The 23,482-nt window shown below is 41.5% G+C and overlaps 1 protein-coding gene across 1 annotated transcript in view; it reads left to right on the forward strand.

Annotated features, from left to right (window-relative positions):
* Positions 1 to 20,976, forward strand: part of LOC310946493 (metal transporter CNNM4) — a gene marked incomplete at its 5' end in the record, with an annotated part of 48,418 nt that extends 27,442 nt beyond the window's left edge. Inside the window, 3 exons of the mRNA XM_083912969.1 lie at positions 11,281 to 11,377; positions 20,156 to 20,334; positions 20,677 to 20,976. Of these exons, the coding sequence (XP_083769095.1) occupies positions 11,281 to 11,377; positions 20,156 to 20,334; positions 20,677 to 20,934 (534 nt within the window). The 3' untranslated portion in view covers positions 20,935 to 20,976. The remainder of the gene's footprint in view (positions 1 to 11,280; positions 11,378 to 20,155; positions 20,335 to 20,676) is intronic.
* Positions 20,977 to 23,482: the final 2,506 nt, after the last annotated feature.

Below are 23,482 nucleotides of genomic sequence, written 5' to 3' on the forward strand. Positions count from 1 at the left end.
GTGATCTTTCACTCTGTTATGAGAAATTATAGAGGGGATTTCACACTTTTACTTAAGTTATGGACAAATTAATCCATCAAAAAAATCTGCAGGTTAACGTTACTCGCAGCTCTAGTCAGTACTTTACCTCCTGTTTTCAGTCCCATGTGACACATGCACCCTTTTACGTTAACATATACTGCATGTGTGAGTGAGTAAAGGCAGGAGGGGGTTGAAAAGGGCAGAAGAGAAAGAACCAGTGAGGTTTTAGACAGCTGTAACCTTGGAAAGACAGACATACAGACATCCAGACGGGCAGACGGACAGACAGGCAGACGGACAGACAGACGGACAGAAAGACAGACACCTGGAGAGATGGACAGACAGACGGACAGAAAGACACCTGGACAGACAGACAAAAAGACACCTGGACAGACAGACGGACAGAAAGACAGACGGACAATTAGACACCCGGACAGAAAGACACCTGGACAGAAACCGGGATGGACGGACAGACAGACACCTGGACGGACGGACGGACGGACAGATGAACAGACAGACAGACAGATGGAAAGATACCCAGACGCTCAGACAGACACCAAAACACCCCCGGACACTCAGACCGACAGACAGACAGACATGGAAGCAAGGCTGCAGTTGTTGGTCCTAAAGGACATGCTCCCGACTAATTGATCCCCATTATAGAAGATGTTTGTGGAGGAAGGAAGGACAACAAACTCGCCTGCTGTCATTCATCTGTCAATACACACACACACACACACACACACACACACACACACACACACACACACACACACACACACACACACACACACACACACACACACACACACACACACACACACACACACACACACACACACACACACACACACACACACACTTCAACTGCAGCACCTCTGCGTCCCTGTGTACACTTAAACACAGTAAACACACAAAACTCACAAAGCACGTCTCCTTTATCTGCTCCGTGTGGGAAAAAATGACACTTCATTGTTTTTAATCTCAACTCTTTCACACACATTTATTTCCCACACGTGGGTTATGTCATTGTGCCCAAACAGTCATTAGTAATCCGGGGGGAGATCATTTCGACTCTCTCCCCCTGCTGCTCGCTCTCGGGCTGAGATTTTCACCGTGGGAGGTCGGATATTGCCGAGGATATTGCAGAGACCCCCCACATGTGGAATAATCCGCTGAGACCTTTTTGGGAGAGGGCGGCATTTAGTGTCAGCATGCCAGGGAGGGAATTTTCCACCGGAGCTGAAACATACAGTCAGAGCACAGTGTCTTGATAGTGAGTGTGACTGCAGAAAATCCTCTGGGTTTTACTTTAATTTTAAGGACTAATATCCTGGCTTTACTCAGAACGCTTTGCTGTCTGTCAAATGTGTCAAATGATCTCAAATTGACGTAAAACAAGGTTAAGTTAAAGGTTAATTATGATACAGGCTGTTCCAGGTGTAGATATGTTCTTAACACAGAAGGACTGTTTTCATTAGATCCTGCATTGATGCATATTTTTAGTTTGAGAATTACAGATGCACTGCAGACTGCTCTATAAATGATTAATTTCTAGTTTCTCAGAAGAGTCGAGGATTAGCCTGTGTGTAGAAAACTTGAGAAGGAGTTTGTGTGCCGCTCATATTTGTCCTGTAAACAAAATTATACTCTCAAATTCCAGGAGTGCTTATTTGGAAACAGAGGAAGGGGAGAAACAGACAGAAACAGAATGGTTAGAGGGTGAAGAGGGAGAGAGATTGTTTTAATTGATGTTTTAAAACAATTTATTGATTTTAAAAAGTCTATTTAAGAGCTTGGTGTGGAGGGAGACTTTTCTGCTCTGGGCATAGACACTATAATACAGATGCCAGTGCAGAAGTGCCTCAAACCTGCATTATTTCCAATGTCCAGCTAGGGGCGACACCACTGGCTGCAAAAACTAGTCAGTTTGTATAGAAGTCAATGAGAAAATGACCCTACTTCTCACTTGATTTATTACCTCAGTAAACATTTTCAGAATGAGTTTATGGTTCATTTAGTAAATTATGAACCCATTTAGAGAAAAATAGACGATAAAGCAGGTGATGATTTTGGGCGTGGCTACCATTAGGCTAACTAATTCATATACGCAACACTGTGTCCATTACAATAGATGTGAACTTGTTTTTGGGTGTTGTCTGTGTTGTTTTCTGAGGACTTTGACCCTCTCACAGTGTGGTTTCACTTCATCCCAGTTCATTGTAACATTGTGGATGCGTTCAGCGCGATCAGGGTTCGGTTGCACCTTGCTAACAAAGCTAACGTTAGCTAGCAGCAAAAGGCGCCAGCGACTGAAGCTCCCACTTCAACCGGCAGCATTAGTCCACCGGATGAGTGGCGTTAACTGGTTAAAAAACATGCCAGTTTCTCTCTTTAGTATGTAGCTCAGCTCAGCGCAGCGAAATAGAAATGACAGCGAAACATAGCCTGACGCCACTTAACCCTCCTCCCCAGCGCCGCCCTTTTGTCCAAATATGGTCACATCCAGTTTCCATAAAACAAGATGAAGACCGCCAAAATGCAATTTCCTGGCTTAAAAACGGTAGTCGACAAACCACCGGGTGATGTCACATTAAATACGTTCATCTCTATTATACAGTCTGTGGTTCTGAGTCGAGGTGTTCAGGGTGTGTCTGTAAAAACGAGAGGTGCTTAATAATGCAAAAAGAAGCAAGCAAAATACTTCAGTTAATGGAGGACTCTTAAACAGGAACCATGAATGCTCCCATACAACACTGTTGGAAATGTAACGCTGGCTGCACTTACATATTAGTTTGTAATATTTTTTTGCATTATGTCTGATTTGTGGGAGTCCGGTAGCTTCATGGGAACTAAAGATCTCAGATCCAGATAATTCAATGTCCTCGTTACCCTCCTTTTATAGTATGTGTATGTTTGCGTGCGTTTTCCTGCTGGTGATCCTCACTGTCTGCAGACAGTCTGTTTGTTTATGCCCAGCGTGATTCATTTGTCTATAAAGATGCTCTGTTTTTCTCCCAGAACACGGCTGGTCTACTCAGACACAGTTAGATCACTGTTGTTTCAGCTTCTGGAAACGTATGGGCGAGAGATCAAGCCTGGATCAAATGAGGGAATGATGTTCAGACCAGATATCTAATCAGGAGTGTTGTAGTCGCTTTGTCAACATCTGCAAGAACATGTTTGAATGTTGCGCCAAGTGGCTCAGTCTGGAAGGACTTGGCTTGGGAACTGCAGGGTCACCGGTTGAAGTCCCACGTACGGATCAAGTGTGGAGGTGGACTGGCAGCTTGAGAGGTGTCCCCCAAACTCCACTGAGCGCCTTTCCTTTGATTTCCTGTTTGCATGTGTATTGTGTGAAATAACAGAAGACTTCTGGAGAAAAATACAATCTTATACGTGGACCTTCGCCAGGTGAAATTCAGGTTTATTTATTGCCCACCAGCTTTTTTTTTTAGCATATCTTCTTTTTTTATCCATTAATTGGCATTCAGTCTTCAGTAATAAAATGATGCTAGACTGTTGATTTTGTGACTAATCCCAAAAGTTTCTACACTTATAACAAGATGAAACGGAGAAAGAAGCTGGAGTCAAACAGTTGATCAAATATTACTGATTATTGATTCTGTCTGCGCTCGTCGATCGCTGTTGCTGCATTCCAGGATAAATACATCACCACATATTTGTGAGCAACTCTTCCTGTTGTGGACAAGAGCTGGAAAAATGTCAGTCCTGTGAGGATAAGAAATATTTCTGGACTTAATCATGTTTGACCTCAAACCACGGATGTGTGTGTGTGTGTGTGTGTGTGTGTGTGTGTGTGTGTGTGTGTGTGTGTGTGTGTGTGTGTGTGTGTGTGTGTGTGTGTGTGTGTGTGTGTGTGTGTGTGTGTGTGTGTGTGTGTGTGTGTGTGTGTGTGTGTGTGTGTGTGTGTGTGTGTGTGTGTGTGTGTGTGTGTGTGTGTGTGTGTGTGTGTGTGTGTGTGTGTGTGTGTGTGTGTGTGTGTGTGTGTGTGTGTGTGTGTGTGTGTGTGTGTGTGTGTGTGTGTGTGTGTGTCATTGCACAAACTGTTCACTTTGACACCAACCATTAACAGTCAGCGGTTCATTTTATGACAAACACACGGTCACAAATCACTAAACACTGAATCTGGTAGCACACACTCATACTCTGGAGGTGTATAGTCAGTAAAGCTTTTTTAACACAGGTTACAAAGTGCTTTACATCAACATCAGTACAAAACTAAGAGAACTGTGCATATAAAATACAATACATACAAATGTGTTTGTGTGTGTGGTTTCAGGAGGGGCCCCCTACTGGTTTTGTTATAAGTTATTAACAAACCTGTGACTGTGTTTCCTCACTAGACCTCTGCAGGGGCTTGTCACAGCCACACACACACACACACACACACACACACGAACACACACACACACACACACACACACACACACACACACACACACACACACACACACACACACACACACACACACACACACACACACACACACACACACACACACACACACACACACACACACTAGGTACAATCAGTATAGCGAGGTCAAGTCCCTCCTCTTCCGGTAGACCACAATGGGACCTTATTTTTGTTAACAATATATATTATAAGATAATTAGAACAACAAAATGTTATCACAAAATGCTAGCTTAAAGTGCTTTACATTAAAAACATAAAAAGGTGGCACGCAAGAAGAACAGTGCTTATAGCAATGAAAAATAAAATAATAAATAATAGAAAAAAATCATTTTTTAATCTCTTTTGATTTGTGTCATGAATTACACTTGATGATGTTTGCCAATTTATGTATTAACATAACATGAATATCGTGATACGAGACTAGATATCGACTTAGGTTTTCGGTCTTGTGTTTTCCTGGTTTTAAAAGCTGCTTTACAGTGAAGGGATGTTTACTTTCCAGACTCTTCTAGCTGTTGTATTATTTACCTTTACCCGTGAAAAAATGTGCCTAGTTAATACCACTCAGGGTCACGAAGAGAGCTGTTGTGATAACATCGATACATCAGCGCTTTGATATGTGTCAGTTTGATGGATGGAGACTTGAGCAGGGACACAGAGTTCATGCTCACGTTGTTTTATGAGTCACAATCAAGCGACTTGAACTTTGGACCCACCTACAGCGCAGATCCTCCACGCGTGTCTTTGCAAAAACACACAAACAGGAACTCACTCCTGTTGAACTTAAAGCTGAGATAGAAATGAGTAAGAGACCCTTTTAGGTAGCTTTAAGCTCGTAAAAGTTGTATTCTTACACACTGTTTTAAAGTACAGTGTATATTCTGTGTCTTCTTGTTTCATTTGTTTATTATTTTCATTATCGATTTATCTGCAGATTATAATATGTCGGAAAATAGGGAAAATTGTCCAAGGCTTCAGATGTCTTGTTTTATCAGTCAAAAACTAAAATATACTCATTTCAATGTGTGCCTGAGAACAGCATTTCTTTGCCATTTTCAAATGAAAAAAGACATTTAATTAAATAATCGATTTACAAAATAGTTGCCCCGGGATACACGTTAATATAGGGACCAAGAACCCCCTAAATCTGGTGGCCAAAATGTAAATATATATAAAAACAATACAGAAAAGGCAATTTAACAGAACTTAACAGATCCTTCCTTTACTGCCACCTTAATAAATAAAAAGACAAAAACAATAATTCTGTTAATTCTGATAATTCTTTGTTTGCTCGTAGTAAGAAGCCGAAGCTTTAAGTTTAAAGCCAGTAATTAATTAAACTATTTTTGTTCTTTGTTATACCATATTCATAGCAGAATACCCCCCAAATAATAATGTTGAACAAATGAGTTGACTCCTACAGGGTGTTAAGAAGCATTTAGTTTAATTTAAACCCCTTTTAAACTGTTAATAACTGTTTCTCTTTAAATGCTTCTCATAAAAAGGTTAGTATAACTGCATAAATTGCTTTTTCAGGAAGTTTGTGTGTGTTTTTCTATTCGGAATGAACATTAATCACAAATTAGTGTTGAGCAAGTGTTTCTTAGCCTGCTGTCGTCTACCAGCACTCACTTGTTCATCATCTTACATCATTAAATGTGCGCCCGCTCTTATAATTCACATTTGAAGCAGGTTTGTTGACTGCAGAGGCACAGAGGTGAAATTCTCCTGCACACTCCACAGTTGTTTTCTCATATGAAACATGAGGGGGAAAAAGTGCTAAAAGCCTGTGACCAGAGTTGATTTTCTGTCATACAATATCAGAGGTGACCCACCCATGGCATATTTTGATAAATAAAAGCTTTATGTTTGTGCAGGATGTTGGCAAGCTGTACCACCAGTGCAGATCTGGGAAAACGGGTCTGACCGGAGCACCGGCAGGCTTTACACCTCTCACTCTTGTCCTCCGCCTCCCCCCTGTTTCTATTCTTTCTCTCCTCCCTCCCTCGTGCCTCCCTTTTTAAATTAAACACCAGCCAGGCAGCAGGAGGGACGGCTGCGAATCGCCCAGAGTCAGCCTTGTGCAAACTCGTGAGGCATGTATGAGTTTTTTGTGTATGTGCACGTGCTGCAGGCCAAGTATTCGACCCCGGCCGACGCTCACATACATAAGAGTTGACCATATGTTGACAGGGGATTAGCATCTTTCCAAATCTGCTGATATACCTTAAGTGGAAGAAAGCAGGCGACAGAGCAACAAGCTTTAACCTCCGGATTCAGTGTCAAATAAAGACGTTACGCTGCTGGAAAGCGCACATACTTTAGAGAAACAGAGTATGAAAGAAACATTTGTAGGCCGAGGTACTGGATAGACGTGGTTGGTTATTTTGGTTTATTTTAGAAGACAGAGGAGGTTTGCATGTATTGCATGCTTCCCTTTCAGCAGCAAGTTGTCCTTGAGCAAGGCATTCGACCTCTGATTACTCAGCGCCCAAAGTGCTTAGAAGAAGAAGCCTGTGGCGGCGTTGAGCAGGTGTGAAAGTGTGTTATTGGATGAATTTGGACCGGTGCGTTGCAGCAAAGGCATTCCTGAATATAATAATAATAATAAATAAGTATCTCCACACACATTGGTCTCCTGCAATACCTTTGTGTGTAGCCACTGATGCAGGTCAACACATCAACTTTAGCAAATAGTTTTAGCCTGCCTCTGTTCTTGGAACTGCAGTTTTCTTCAGGAAAAATGTGCCTATGGGAGGATTTCTTCTCCTCTTTGGCTGGCAGTCGTCATCTGCAAGGTTCATTGTATCCCGAGTGTTGGATCCCGAACTCACCACGACTTCAGCCTGTCGGTATTCAAAGGGAACGTAAGCCTATGAAGTCTGCGTGAAATAGCTCCACATTGTTTTGACACAGTTTCAGAAATGCAAACCATTGTTTTTATTAAAACTCTTTTAGCTACTCATCACAACAAACTCTCCAGCGCTTCTCTCTCGCCCACTCATGTGTCACACCACTTTCTTCTGGCAACATGTCACATTACAAGATTTCAGAACGAGACTTCACCATCTCTCCATAATATAGTCATACATTTAAAACAACAAAATGAGTCTGACACTCTCTCACTCACTGACAAAAACAAGCATTTAAGTGGATGTATAGTGGCGATCACTTTGGCCCCGTTTGATTCCGTTGCAGCCTGGTGTGCAGCTGCAGCACTCGCACTTAATGCTGGACCAATTTCAAAAATGCCCTAATAAAATATGGTCCAGGTTGAAAAATGCCTTAATTCCCCTTTAAATTGGAAATATGTTAATAGTCTTATAACACCAAAGTGTGTTCAAGAAACACAAAGGAGAACAGAAAGCAGAAGCCTGAAAGAGAACAAACATGTATGTGAGCAAGTGGACAAAGCCCTAAAGGTATGACAGTGCACAACAAACTCCTTATGGGACTTTTGTTTTTGCTCTGGTAGCAGCATTATACAGTATATATATATATATATATATATATATATATATATATATATTTTAGACAGGCTGCTACAATTAACAAGCTGCTTAATTTGATTTGTCAATTAACTGATGTGCTGATTTTATTCGTTTTTTAAAGATTCTTTTTTAGCAGTTTTTTAAGCCTTTTGATTTTGATAATCAGGCATTTGTTAAGCAAGCAGGTATTGGCTCCAGCTTCTCAAATGTGTGAGTTTGCTCATTGTCTCTGTTTTATATCACCGTAAATTAAATTGATTTGAAGACTTATATATTTCACATATTAAAGCTGCAGTCCGAAAGTCTGGCAGATCTAGTTGACTCGGTCAAATTTTGAATGTTTACAAATCTCACGCCCCTCCCCCACTACCACCGAGCTCCTCCGCTCTCTCCAATCAAGTGCTCGTCAGTGCGCGTGCACCAGATTCCTGTGAACGCGCCTGTGTCTTCTCTCATCGATAAACAGCGTGGGGTACATGCTACATGGAGGTAGGCTGGCTAACTCACTCATAGATAGCAACTGCTTACGTCATTTAGCGTATGCCTAGCTTGAGGCGTGTGCCTGTGATATTGTAACATGCGTGAAGGGGAGGAGGATCTGTGGCGTGTGCACAAACTGTGCCTGAGTCATCTCTGCGCCGAGTGGACAGGATGACTTTGTAAAAAAAACAAACCCCCATTTGTAGAGTTTGTGCTCAACATTCATCGTTAAAAGATTGCAATCTCATTTCTGAAAGACAACGATTGTTGCACACAGACATTCAGGGCTCCACGCAAACACTTGCAGGGTTGCCATTGGAAACCATTTTGAGAAACTGGCAACCAATTTTTGGCTTTTGGTTGCCATCAGTGGCAAACAGCTGAATGTGCACCCCAAAATAAATACTGTTACATTTATAATATTTGTAAGTGATATATAAATATTGGTGTTAAAGTTCGAACCGTAGCCAAACAACGCTGCCCGTGCATTGGTGCCTTTCCTCGCGTGTGCACGGGCATTTGTTTCAGATACAACGCCAAAGACAAAAAGACAAAAATAAATAGTTGTTTATGTGGCGGTATGTTGTTGACCGAGTTGGAATTTGAATGTTGTTTATTGTAAGTCCTGCTTTGTTTCTTTGTAGGGCAAAGAAATGCAAAAGATGAATTTGTTTTGCTTGCAGAAGAAAAAAAACCCAACACTTATCATGATAATCGTGATCTCAATTCTCTTGCAGAGGAGTAACTCGTGTTGGAATTACTAAACTCTGACACTCTGGAATTAAAGATCTCAGTCGCCACTCTTCGCGCCACTCTTCGATACAGCGAGCTCTGTGCGTTCTTTTTTTGTCTCTCTTTTATTTTACCACCTGTTCTGCTTTGTGTGTGGAGGAGGGGAGGAGGAGGGGAGGGTGGGATGATGCAGTGATGGAGGGAAGGAGGGATGACAGTGTGGATTAACTGTGCCGTGTTGTTGCTGCAGTTCACACATTCCAGCAGGCCGATTCAGGCCAACTCACTATATTAACACAGAGGCCTCCTTAACCCCCTTCTGTACCCCCATCTCCCCCTCTCTGACTGTCGTTTCACCTCCCTCTTCTCCTCTTCTGCTTCACACCGTGCATCTGCAGTCACGTCTCTTTTTTTAAACACGTGAAACCCGAGTGTGTGATCGTGGCCAAAGTAAACATGTTTCCTCCCACCAAATGATGCAGAGCCTCTCCGGAGAACAATCACTAATGATTACTGTACGCCATCTTGTTTTTGCCGTGATCATACCGCCCTCTAGAGGCCTAACACGGTAACGCCGTACAAACTGAATGGTCAGGGTTACTAACAAGGCAGTGGCAGTGCTTTTAGCTGCAATGATTAGTCAGAGCATTTATCTGCAGCTATTTTATGTCATCCTTTTAGTCTTTAGTCTTTTTTTAAAGAAAAATTGTCAGGATTTGATGCTTGTGAACTGAATTTATTTGGGGTTTGACATAAACAACAATTAATATGCAGATTAATTGATAATCTCCTATCTCCTCCCTTGTTTCCTCTCCTCACGTGTTCCCTCCTCTCCTCACTTGCTTCCTCCTCTCCTTTTCTCCCTTTTTTCCTACTCTCCTCACTTGTTCCCTCCTCCTCTCCTCTCCTCCCTTGTTTCCTCTCCTCACATGTTCCCTCCTCCTCTCCTCACTTGCTTCCTCCTCTTCTTTTCTCTCTTTTTTCCTACTCTCCTCACTTGTTCCCTCCTCCTCTCCTATCCTCACTTGTCTCCTCCTCTTCTCTCCTCTCCTCACTTGTTTCCTCCTCTCCTCACTTGTTCCCTCCTCCTCTCCTCTCCTCCCTTGTTTCCTCCTCTCCTCCCTTGTTCCCTCCTCCTCTCCTCACTTGTTCCCTCCTCATCTCCTCTCCTCCCTCGTTTCCTACTCTCCTCCCTTGTTCCTCCTCTCCTCCCTTGTTTCCTCCATTCCTTCCTTGTTCCCTCCTCCTCTCCTCTCCTCCCTTCTTTCCTCCTCTCCCTTGTTCCTTCCTCCTCTCCTCACTTGTTTCCTCCTCTCCTTTTCTCCCTTTTTCCTACTCTCCTCCCTTGTTCCCTCCTCCTCTCCTCCCTTGTTTCCTCCATTCCTTCCTTGTTCCCCCCTCCTCTCCTCTCCTCCCTTTTTTCCTCCCCTCCTCACTGGTTCCCTCCTCTTCTCCTATCCTCATTTGTTTCCTCCTCTCCTCACTTGTTTCCTTCTCCTTATCTCCTCTCCTCTCCTCTCCTCTCCTCACTTGTTTCCTCCTCTCCTCACTTGTTCCCTCCTCCTCTCCTCTCCTCCCTTGTTTCCTCCTCTCCTCCCTTGTTTCCTCCTTCTCTCCTCTCCTCCCTTGTTCCCTCCTCCTCTCCTCTCCTCCCTTCTTCCCTCCTCCTCTCCTCTCCTCCCTTGTTCCCCCCTTCTCTCCTCTCCTCCCTTGTTCCTCCTCTCCTCCCTTGTTTCCTACTCTCCTCCCTTGTTCCCTCCTCCTCTCCTCCCTTGTTCCCTCCTCCTCTCCTCTCCTCCCTTGTTCCCTCCTCCTCTCCTCTCCTCCCCTTCTTCAGTGATAATAAAATAGTTTGCAGCAGTTCTGTTGTGATTGATGTGAGGATGTGATGCTGATTACTCAACAGCTTCTGATACAAATAAGATCAACTTTGTAGTAAATATAGAGAATATGAAGTATAATGAAGTATAGGGATTTTACCTCCTGATGTTTCAACACATTTGCTGTAAAATAAACGCAAACATGTAAACGTGTTGAGAGTAAATCCCTCCTGTAATAAATTAATGTTGTCGTTACTGTCGCAGCTGTAATTTCCTCCATGTTTCTTTCTCTCAGGGACGAGTGGAGGTGGAGGCCGGCAACGAGAACATGAAGTTTGAAACTGGACCCTTCTCCTTCTACGGTGTCATGGCGCTCAATGCTCCCACGCTGGGTGAGTCGAAAGCCTCCTCTCATCTCCTCCCTTGTTTTCTCCTCTCCTCCCTTGTTTCTCTCTCTCCTCTCCTCTAATTAATTATGAGTGCAGTATTAATCTACAAAGGTTAAATTAACATTTTCAGTGTAAGTTCTCAGGTTTAAAAGCGTCTGATGCCACCTAGTGGAAACAGACGTCATCAGTGTTTATTTAGTTCAGTTAAAACATTTGTAGTAAACAGATTTTTCTTTTTTTTTTGCTGAACATCAGTAATTCTGTTAATTCTTGGGAATAATTATTCATAATCATTAAAGGACACAAAGCAGTTCACGTACTGTGGATAATTTCTAGGTTATTTTAACCCCATTCACAAAACATAACAATAAAATATCTCTTTCACCAGCATGAAAAACACATTTACACATTCTGCAGCATCACTTCCTTGTTTCTTTTTTAAAAAAAGCGAATATAATATTCTGCCCAAAAGATGTCATCTCTTAGCAGGACATTTTATCACAGTGTATTAAAACATTGTGGCTGTGATTGATAAATCATTGCTGCAGATTAAACATTGATTAACGCTCATAGAGAGACAGTGGAGAAACGCCCGGTTAAACAGCCCCATCTGCTGGTGGGCGTGAAGGTGGTCACTTTTACGCATGTCCTCCCACATTACATCAGCTCACATGAAACAGTGTATGGGCTCTTCGTGTGGAGAGTCAAGTCTGTTTATTTTATTTAGTTGAGACACTACAGGCATTGTTTTGTCATGCACTTGTTATTTTGCATTTGCCTGTTTATTTTTGTGTGAAATGAAAAAATCACAAGAACAAAGTATTTTCTTATGCTTTCAAAAACTTAAAGTACATGATAAACATAACTTCAGGGTTTGTACGGGTGCTTGAAATCCTTGAAAATGCTTGAATTTAATGTTGTGTTTCAAGGTGATGGAAATTTGGATAAAGTGCTTGAAGATGCTTGAAGTTGTAACTGCATTTCTTTCACACCAAAACACTATAGAATATAAATTTTTATATTTTAAGGAGCAAAAAGTTAAATAATTTCACTGCTAGATTTGCTGTTGAGCACTGCATGTAGACCCAAAACAGTGTGCCATCAGCCCCACCTCCCTCTGCCTCTGCCAGCGGGTGTTGGACGTCATCCTGTATTCCAGTTGAAATTAACTGCGATTTTTAAATTCCTTCAGTCTAGAAATAATGCGTTTCCGCTTATTGCTTCTTTGAATTTACAAACACAGAAATTAAATCTTCCTAAAAAAAATTTTAAACAAATCATGTGTGTATTTGTAGAAATATGGAGTTTACTGTGACTGTAGGGTGCTTGAAAAGCTTGAAAATAGACTTTTAAAGGGCTTGAATTTGAGCTTTGAAAAGGTGTACAGACCATGTAACGTGCAAGTATGTAAAGAAATAAAAGAAATACATTTTTTAAGTCATTGTTTTGATTATAAAACCAAAACTGCTTACTTTATTACCTCAGCTACAGTTCAAATAATATCGTTCTTAGAAGTCTGCATTAATAAGCTTTCATTCATTCATTCATCTTCAACCGCTTATCCCGGGGTCGAGGTCGGGGCACACCCTGGACAGGACGTCAGCTTGTTATTGGCAATTGAGATGATGTGATTGTGCGTCACCGTGTCTCGATTCGATAACGATTCAGTTTCATTGAAAGAGGATAAATGATCATATTTAATTATCACCTAGCCCTAATAGATAATGCCTGGTTTGCATATTTAAACTTGACATTTCAGAAAACTTGTAATACAAATAAATAAATGTCTTCACGCAAATAGTGAACTGAGGAAGTTTCATGTTTATATCTATTAGTAATTATTTTCCCCTGTTCCCCTGTAGTGTCTTCAAAGTGTATGAATTTTACACATTGTGAAGGGTCCAATCATTTTCCTCCTCAGCATCTTCATTCGCATCTAACATCTGTTGGATCAAACCCTGCTGTCGTCAGTGTGCAGTATAATCTGTGATGTTCCTGTTTGTCTTTTGTGGTTTTGCACGTCCTCCTCGTCCAGTCCGGATCTGTCTCCCACTACTGTCACTCACTTTCCCTTCCTTCACCCTCCTCCTCCCTCTGTCCCATCGATCACCTCCTCCTCCTCTTTCCTCCTTCCTTCTCTCCTCTCAGTGGCTGCTCCTCGTCCTCGCCACCTCCCCTTTAAGAGGTTTTCTCTGTTCTCTCGGTTGCCAGGTAAACTCCGGCATGTCTGGGTCCATTTAACACCGAGGACGGGCGGGGGGTTTGGGGGGAAGACGGGTGGACGGGTGGGCACGCCTGGCTCTTGAATCACCATTCTTGAAAATGTTTTGTCGCCTTAAAAATCTGTCAAAGGGTAAATATAACGTCTGATAAAGTAGATTTGATCCTCTACGGACACAAAAGAGTTCCAATACGACAGCGACGTTTCTTTTTGGCACATAAGCTCTTTGTTCAACTAAGGCACAACTTCATGAACACCTGGTTTTATTTAGTCACGGCTTTATTTGCACGAGTTTTGCAGCACTGTGCAGTTGAGTAAGATGCAGCGAGGAGGTGGCGAGTCCGTTTATTCTTAGCAGACACATGTAGGTGTAGGTCAGCGTTAAAACACAAATTTAAATTCTCTTTGTCACGAGGAGGCTGTGGTCGAAGGCGCTGTGATGATGATCTACTTTTTGCTGTGGTTTCCTTTTAATTTGTCAACGTTTTGTTGAATTTTGTCATGTAACATGTTGTTGATGGCACAGTAACGTCTATTTTAATGTGATAAGTGCAATAATTAGTATACTATGTATGTAATTTACCGCAGCTGTAAGGTGCTGGTAAAGCTTGGAAAATGCACATCGAAATGCTTGAAAAGTGCTTGAATTTGACTTTGAAAAGGTGTAGGAACACTGCATTAAATACTTTGTCCAGTAGAGAGCGCTCACAAGTTTATTTTTCAGCTTTGAAATGTTGCACGTTTACTCAATTGATTCATTTAAGTTTCTGTATTTAGCTTCTGAAATGTGAACGTCTGCTGGGTATCAGTCTTCCATGATATTAAACAGAATATATTCAATATTAATATTGACTCTGACTTCAAAAAAAGAGTCAAACATCTGTATTTCCCGTGCGGGGAACGGTCTGGGAGAGCTTTATGGAGGCAATTTCAGTTCGCCTTTGTTTAATTGTAGATGTGCACAACAACTTGAGGTCTTTGAAATTTGAGCTATGAATAGTGTTTGTGTAATGAGAAATGGTGCAGGAAGGAGAGTACATTAGGGAAACAGGTGGTTTTTAGAGTGATTAAATGATAAAGAGATTAAGTTAGGATTCTGTGGAGACTCGGGGGTTGGAAAATCAAGGTTGTATTTGAAGACACAGGAACAGAAGAGCTGTAAAGGAGAGGACAGAAGTACAGAGAGGTTAAAAGAGGCCCCGATCGCGTCGTTGCGATGTAAGAAAGTTGATCAAAGAGCTTATCTAACAACGTCAGCACTGTTCTTAAACTGGCGGGGCACTTGGGGACAGAAAATGATCACATGGCACCTCTAAGATAAAATGCAGAAGGATGGGACAACATCATGAGACACCCAGATGAGACTTAAAGCCCCTTGAGGGGTTAAGCTGTCCGCTCTGTGCAGCATCAACCTGATAGCTTCAGATGGTTTCTTCCAAGGGTCTTTTGTTCTCAGGGTCCTTATTGCAAGAGATTGGTGAGTTCTATCTTATCAGTTCAACTGCAAAAAAAAGAGGGAGGATGGATGTTTCAAATGCAGTTTGAAGTGTAAAGCTGTTCAACCACTGTGGAGATATCCGTGTCTAAAGTCTAGGAAAAGTGGTCCATTTGAGAGTGTAGGTGAGTATAAGATCAGTTGTCGACTATTCAATTACTTGATTTAATCGATTGATCTGTAAAACTGAGGAATCATGCAAACGCACTGCTTTAAATGTTTTCCAGAGATGTGTCTATAAACTTCTTGGTAATAAGTCATTCAGCATGAAAAATTACTATTCGACTAAGGAAAACTTAGTCGACTGAGACCTGGGGCCGTATTCACAAAACATCTTAAGGCTCAGAGTAGGTCTTTACTTGCTGATTTAGGAGTAACTCTTAAAAATAAGGGTCGTTTCACTCCTAATTTTAGGACTCACAAAGCATTTTAGTGCTAAAAGTAGCTCCTTAATCTATAAAAAGTAGGATTCCTCAGGAGGACTCCTGAGTCACTCAGAGTAAATGAGAAGGAGCTAACACGGCTGCTGCAGTCAACATTTGGAGAGATTCAATGATAGTGAGCTTTTAAAACGGCATTGCCTCAATGGAGATGGCATTATGAACGTGGTAGAGTTGGTCAGGGATGCCATTACATCAACAACCAATAAAAACCACCAATATCACCGCAGATTAAAGATGGTACAACTCTCTGCTGTTTGACCACGGGAATAAAATGCAGCTGTGCAGCGCAGACGATCTAAGTCATCTGGTCAGGAGGATTTTGCTCCAGATGATAAAGGTCCTATCCAGACCACACATAGTTCTGCAGTTCATTCACTTCCTCATTGAAGTGTTTCTGTCATTTCCTCTCAGCCAATCACTGTGGGCATATAAGGGATGAATATGATGTCATCCATAGCAACAAGGTCGACCCCACCCTCTAGTCTTAGCTGAGGAGTCCCTCCCACTCTGCTCTCAGAGGCTTTGGGACTGGGTTTGAAGGAATGACTCTGAACTAAGATTTTTTTTTAGTGCTCCTTAGGAGAACTCTTAGCGCTAAGATCAAATATTTTGTGAATTTGGCCCCAGATGCCTGTAACTCGACTGATTGGTGATGCGTGGTAACCCTAATCTGCTGTAGGTGGGTCAGGAGAAAACAAACACTGAACATTTGATCAAAGGGAAAAAACATCACTGAGAACAGAAAACTCTTTGAAAGATCTACTTATTGGGCTGGGGGACGTCGGACCCTGGGAAAATAGATGCGCTCCTGTTTATTTGAGGGCAGTAGGAAGGTTTAAGATCACTGTAACTGTAAAATCAGTCAATGAAGGAGAGGACGAGCTTTAGAGACGCAGACTGGGATTGTTGGTTGTTGTTGTTGTCCTATCCCTCATTTTTATGGTGTAGTTTTGGTTTTCAAGCCTTAAAGGGCATTGATTGCTGAGAATGATTGTAGACTTTTAGAGCACCTTTTACTTAATCCCAAATGCCCAGTTCCAAATGTAATCCCACTACTCCTCGAGATAATTGTCTTTTCATTATAAAACGTGGGATTCGGGTCGGAGTGTTATTTGGAATTGGGTCCACTTTCATTTTTAACACTAACACGCTCTGCGAGCACCAAAAAAGAGTCTTGAAGATCCAGTGGGTAACTTTTCTATAAGCTTTAAGACAGAAATGTGGATAAAATATACATCTTTTTCTTTAGATTTTCTCTGAACTCAAACTATAGCTTCCATCAACATTTCAAAATAAAAGCTGGAATATGATCTTTTCATATCACAGGGACGTTTATGTAAATATCTGTTTTGGTTACGTCCGTTTACGACTGAAACTGTGAAAATGGTCAAATCAAGGAGCCATGTGTCAAAGTTTTTAATGTGTACCAGAGACTGTAAATAAAGATGGACAATTTGACGGCTCCCCAAAAGTGAAACCAAAGCATCTGGTTTCACCCCTGGTGGCCAGCTGCGGTATAGGTCACAAGTCCCGCCCTTTCCATGTCGGCGAATGGGACAAGTCAAAGTACACCTCCCATAAATATTTCCTCAAGATGCTTTCTGTTGATGTAGGTCGTTTTTCAACACACTAAAGTTTGCTCAAGTGTATTTTTAAGATAATTTCAGTTGTAATTAGCTATTTGATGCTAAACAGGGTGAAACGTCTTGATTGACAGCTGTGATCCACTCACAACTGACGTGGCTCCACCGTCCGATCACTACCGTGCGGAATCTAGTTGCAAAGTTACACCATAGCGGCGCTTGTATTGTTGATATTTTGGCTTCACTTTTTTATAGACAGATCATTTATTACTTATTTTTCCCCTTGGGGAAATTTTTTCTGAGTGAGTTAGTGAGTGAGACACATAACCATTAATGATAATAATATAAAAACACCACTTGACAAGACACCAACCTCAAATTTCCAGGAGAATACAATGATATTTACATACATTAAATATTAGACAGGCACAATATCAACACAGAATCTCTTGGCTACAGATCGTAAAATGCAGATTGGCCAGTATTGCACATGCCATCAGAATAAATACTTTTCTCTGCACTCTCTGACGTAAACAACAAATTGGACCTCGATTTGATTTATTTATTTCTTTTTTGTATCTTATTAAAGTTTTCACAACATAAACAACTAATGCTAATCCTAAATATTGTAGGAATGGTTAGGCATGGTTTTAGATCTAAATAAAGAAAAGTTGTCAGCTGGATCTTAAGAGTTACTGTCTTGAATATCAACATAATAAATATTGTCCCATGACTAAGTGAAATCTAACCACTAACTAGAGCATTAGCCGTAGATAACCAGCTAGTTTTAATTCCTTGAAAGCTAACGCAGTTGACGTGTCCAGGTAAAACAGTTTCCTATGACTCACTGAGGTCCCCTGCTGGAAGACTCACACCTACTGGTAATAACACACAACTGCTGGTAAAGAGCATGATTTGTGTGTGTGTGTGTGTGTGTGTGTGTGTGTGTGTGTGTGTGTGTGTGTGTGTGTGTGTGTGTGTGTGTGTGTGTGTGTGTGTGTGTGTGTGTGTGTGTGTGTGTGTGTGTGTGTGTGTGTGTGTGTGTGTGTGTGTGTGTGTGTGTGTGTGTGTGTGTGTGTGTGTGTGTGTGTGTGTGTGTGTGTGTGTGTGTGTGTGTGTGTGTGTGTGTGTGTGTGTGTGTGTGTGTGTGTGTGTGTGTGTGTGTGTGTGTGTGTGTGTGTGTGTGTGTGTGTGTGTGTGTGCGCGCATTTGGATGAAACATGCATGCTAAAATCAAAACGCTGTCAGCCGGTTGACACATAGGAATGTTAGTCAGAGTGGTTACAGTGTGTTGGAGCCGAGGTGGAAAATAACTAGCAGGTCTTTTCTATTATTAAGTGTTATTATGATCAAGAAACTGTGACTAAGAGTTCTGCAGTGAAAGAAACCTGCTGGAAGATTTGTCATCTGTTTTGATCGAAAAGGTTTTCAAATGATGTCCTTTTAAAATCCCCAAAGGGAGATAAACAAAGTCGATTTCTTTTTCATATTTCGGCTCTTTAACACCTTAACGCCCAATGTAATTTTAAGGTTTCCGTTGCTAAAAAGCTAAAACATTTATTTACACAACAATAATTCTGCAGTGCCTTGGATCAGTTTAGCTACTGGGTATTCTTTTTAAAAGTGCCAAAAAAGACAAAAGTCTAATCTATTAATACAGATACTGTTATGCTATGTTATATAACATTTTATCGTACTAGCTCAGGTACATGTCCTGCAGATGTTAAAAGGAAAAACATTTGTGTACAGGATGTTGCTTCGTTGGGTCACGGACGAAATAAATTATGCAATCGCGCATTAACCTGAGTAAAATAAGGTTATACATTACAGCTTTATGGAAACACATTACTTTAACTTCTATATGTCTAATTTATAAGCACTATATAAAATTCTAAATATGTTTTATAACAGTATTATATAGTTTTAAGCAGATATAAGGACGTTTTTGGGGTGTTAATCAATGTTAATCATCTCTCACAGCTGTATTTAACTATACTGTCAATAACTATCTGTGTATACACCGGCCTCCACTTATGCCTGCCCACAGGAGGAGACCTGCATCAGTTGTCAACTATTTTGATAATGGAGTAATCAGTTTGAGTCATTTTTACAAGAAAATAGGCCAGATTCCAGCTTCATAAATATTAACATTTTATGGTTTTGTTCCTCCTCTATGACAGTAAACTAAATATCTCTGAGTTTTGGACGGACACAAAGAGATTTGAGGACTGCAGAACAAACAACTAAACGACTAATTGAAAGAAAATATGAATCTACACTAAAAATAATGGTTGCAGCCCTACACAAAAGGAGTTAAATTCTGCTTACAGCTACATTATCGCGTGTTATAATCAATGTATTAAATGTTTATGTACTGCTTATGAATGTGGGAAGGGTTAAAGGAAAGTGTAATTCAGTTTAGTTTATTCTCCTCTTTGTGCATGTTGTTGTTGTTGTCACTCACCGCCAAGGCATTCATACTTCAATATGTTGGCGTTGGATCATCCCCACAAACAACGAGTCACTGCTTGTTGTGCTGTTGGAAAATTTTGTGTGTCACCGCCTTTGTGTGTGTGACGCTTTAGTTGGCTGCAGTGATAGTGAAACAAAGGGTATGTACAGTACAGACGGTCATAAGTTTGTCTGAAATAACTGAACGTTAACTCCTTTTTTTGCCCTTTCTGTCTTTCTCTTGCTCTCACAGAATGAATGCCTTTTAAATGTCATTTTGTGCATTCATCATACCTTGTGTGTCACTAATGAATAAGTCACACTTATCATTATTATTAACCTGCAACTGAAGCCTCACTGCATCTTGTGCTCTCCAGGTTCCTCTGCATCATCATTTTAATTTATGAATGGCTTTGAGACAATAGTGTAAAGTCTACGCCGCAGCTTTCTATAGTGATAAAAAGTGTTTCCTATTTTTATTTACCTATGCAGGGCGGCCCGATAGATCTTTTAGAACCTAATTTTGTCTTTCAGAAGCTGTTAATAACCTTTTTTTGTTTGTGTATGTATGTGTGTGTGTGTGTGCAGAGTTTCGTTCGCCGTCCCACCTCAGCGGGTTGAACCGCACAGCCTCTCTGAGCGGAGCCGACAGGACGGAGTCACTGTCCGTCAGCGGCAGCAACAGCCAGCTCAACAACAGCATCCCCTCGCAGCAGTACACGCCCGACTTCTACGTCCGAGCTCTAACAGACCTGCAGTTTGTCAAGGTCGGTCCAACATTTTAATCTTTCATGGAATTTCAGTTTTTCAAGGACAAAGCACCTAAATCAATGATTTTTAAAGTGTGATGTAGTTATAGTACAAGTTATTAACTTTTATTTCATATTCTGAGTACATTTTAGGACATGTAGCTACATGTAGCAGAGTACGTAATGTAAACACTCTCGTAACGCGCCTGGACAAAATGACCTTATAAAGACAACAGATGGAATAATATATGCTTAATATGAACATCCAACATTGTTACATTGTATATATAACAGAAAACAAGGAAAAGCATAATACGTCCCATTATAGCTTTGACCCCCTCACTCCCCCATGTCCTTCAGATCACGCGGGCCCAGTACCAGAACGGCCTGATGGCGTCCCGTCTGGACAGCACGCCCCAGTCCCCGGAGAGCGGCCACAACACGATCCACCTGGATCAAACCACTCCACCCGCCACCGCCCACACCACCATCACAGACCTGGGGACGGACTCCACCCCTACGGAGAACGGACCAGACGAGACGACGCTTCTTCTCCTCAACGAGCAGAACTCACCGCTCACAGCCAACCACCACAGCCAGCTGGAAAACAGCATCTGAATCTCTCCGTACATGCTCCTCTGCGTCTGCACGCATGCACTACTCCGCTCGAATGTATGCTGAGGAGGAGGGGGGGAGGGGGAGGTGTGTGTGTGTGTGTGTGTGTGTGTGTGTGTGTGTGTGTGTGTGTGTGTGTGTGTGTGTGTGTGTGTGTGTGTGTGTGTGTGTGTGTGTGTGTGTGTGTGTGTGTGTGTGTGTGTGTGTGTGTGTGTGTGTGTGTGTGTGTGTGTGTGTGTGTGTGTGTGTGTGTGTGTGTGTGTGTGTGTGTGTGTGTGTGTGTGATAAAGACATAAAGAGACAAGCCATGTGCGTATTGTTTAAATATGCAAGGATTTAACACACACGTACACGCAGACACTAAACCCAACACTGATGTATGGTAGTTTATCGACATAAAGGAGTATCTGTGTGTGTGTTTGCACATGCTCTTAATGTATATTTAACTGACGACAAAGATCTGAAGGACCTGCTTGTCTGGACAAGAGGCCGAGTCGCAAGTTTCTTCCTCTGTGTGTGTTTTTAAATGTGTGTGTGGTGCTTCCAATTCACTGTCCCTATTTAGAGACTCAGGGAGACTCCGCCCTCCTCCTCCTCCTAACCTCTTTTCCAACATGCATACATGCAAGTGCGGTCCAATCTGCAAAACCAAACCCACCGCCGCATGAGTAGCGCCCTGCGTCCCCCTCCTCACCATCCATACAGCTAGAAGACAAAGACGACCCCAAGCATGTCAGCGGAGTTCAAACAAAGTAATATATGATCCGTAGAAATTTATAGTGAGATATTTATTGATGAATTCTGTGTGAGATGGACACACAGGACTTTTCTTTTTTTCGGGGGAGGGTTTGGGTTGGATTCTATATGAAAATACCTGTATATATACATATGTATACATATACGTATATATATATATATATGATGTTTTTCCTTCTTGTTTCCTGGATAGAAGCAGAAAGTAGCCCAGAGCCTTTTATCCCAGAGTTGTTAAGAGATTTAGACAGCCAGTCTGTATATTAAGACAATCAATATGATTATTATGAATGTGTTGAATTAACTGTTTAGGGTATGTCAACTGTGGCCCTCTCCTCCTCCTGCTCTCTGTGAAATGTTTTTTTTTTTTCTTCCTCCACCCCTGTGCCTCAATTTTTAGTTTCACTGATGACTGATGTGGAAAGGCAGGTCGCGTAGGAATCAGTTTTCACAAAAGGTGGTAGATGGTTGAGAGCACTTTGACTTTGGCGAGTCCTTTTCTACTTTCTACTGTACGTGTGTGTGTGTGCGACCAAAATGGCCCTCACCAGACTTGGTGGGAACAGAAGCCAAAAGAGGGAATCTTGATCACATTCTGACTAGAAAATATTTTAAGAAATCTGAGACTTTATTTATTGAGTTCGATGTGTGTGTGTGCGTGCGTGCGTGCGTGCATGCATGGACATATATTATTGTCAATTAGGGGTGACGAGAAATGTGATTTTTTTTTTTTTGTGCCTCGTGAGATTTTACATGGTAAATGTTGTTTTTGCATTCAGTGGTAATGTTTGGGGTTTTCCTTTTTTGTAAATCAGATCTGGGGGGAAGGCTGTGTCGCCTTATCGTTGTTTGTATTTCTGTAGCCAAATACGCCGCTAAGCCTCCCCCCCGACGTCAGCCAAATTGTGTCTGCGTTAAGGGAAACAATGTTGTACATTTTATGATTATCTCCATGCATGTTTTTCACGGAAATGCACACACTCCAGTTTATATTTTACTGTACCTTCTGAGGAGATTTTAAAGGAAAAATCGTTCCTAAAACTCGTAAATTTTGTGTCTTTTGGCAGATTTTTCTTTGGTTGACCACAGTGGTGTTTAATTTTTTATTGATGTACAACATCAGGCTTTTGTTTTTACAACCAAAGAGAATGGGCTGTGTCCCGGTCTTGTTATTCCTGTGAATGATGTTTGGCGTTCAGAGATTGATTCCCAGCTACATTTACAAGAATGCATCGCAGCCATGTGTTTCGTTGTTTGGCCTATCAAATGTTTAAAACTGTTGTTCCCAAAGTCAATGATGACGTCCTCAAATGTTTTGTTTTATCCACAGCTCAAACATATTCAGTTTTCTGTTGCAGAGGAGGAAAGAAAGCAGAAGCTAATCACATTTAAGAAGCTGGAGTCAGATCATTTTGACTGATAAAATGACTCAAAGTGATCGATTATCAAAATAGTTGCCGATTAATTTTATTCGGGTCAGCTAATCGGTTTATCTCTGCTCCCAGTATCACTACACGTTTTTAGTTTTTTTTCTTCCACTTAATACACATAACTCAAGTTCCCATGTGCTTTCCGAAATGTTGTGACAAAGGGATTCTGGGAAACGTAGGACATCAGGAGTAGGATCAGACGATTCACGCTAAGGGGAAATGGATGCACCCAAAAAGAAACTTTGGATTTCAAACACAGATGATCACAAACTGGAGGTTTTCTGGAGTTTTTGAATGTGGATTTTTCTTTCTTTACTCTTCTACGGCGTCAGATTCACCAAGTTTTTGAAATCACCAAATTCCGCTTC

Source organism: Echiichthys vipera (genome assembly GCF_963691815.1).
Source record: "Echiichthys vipera genome assembly, chromosome: 4".
In the NCBI taxonomy this organism is placed as follows: Eukaryota; Metazoa; Chordata; class Actinopteri; order Perciformes; family Trachinidae; genus Echiichthys; species Echiichthys vipera.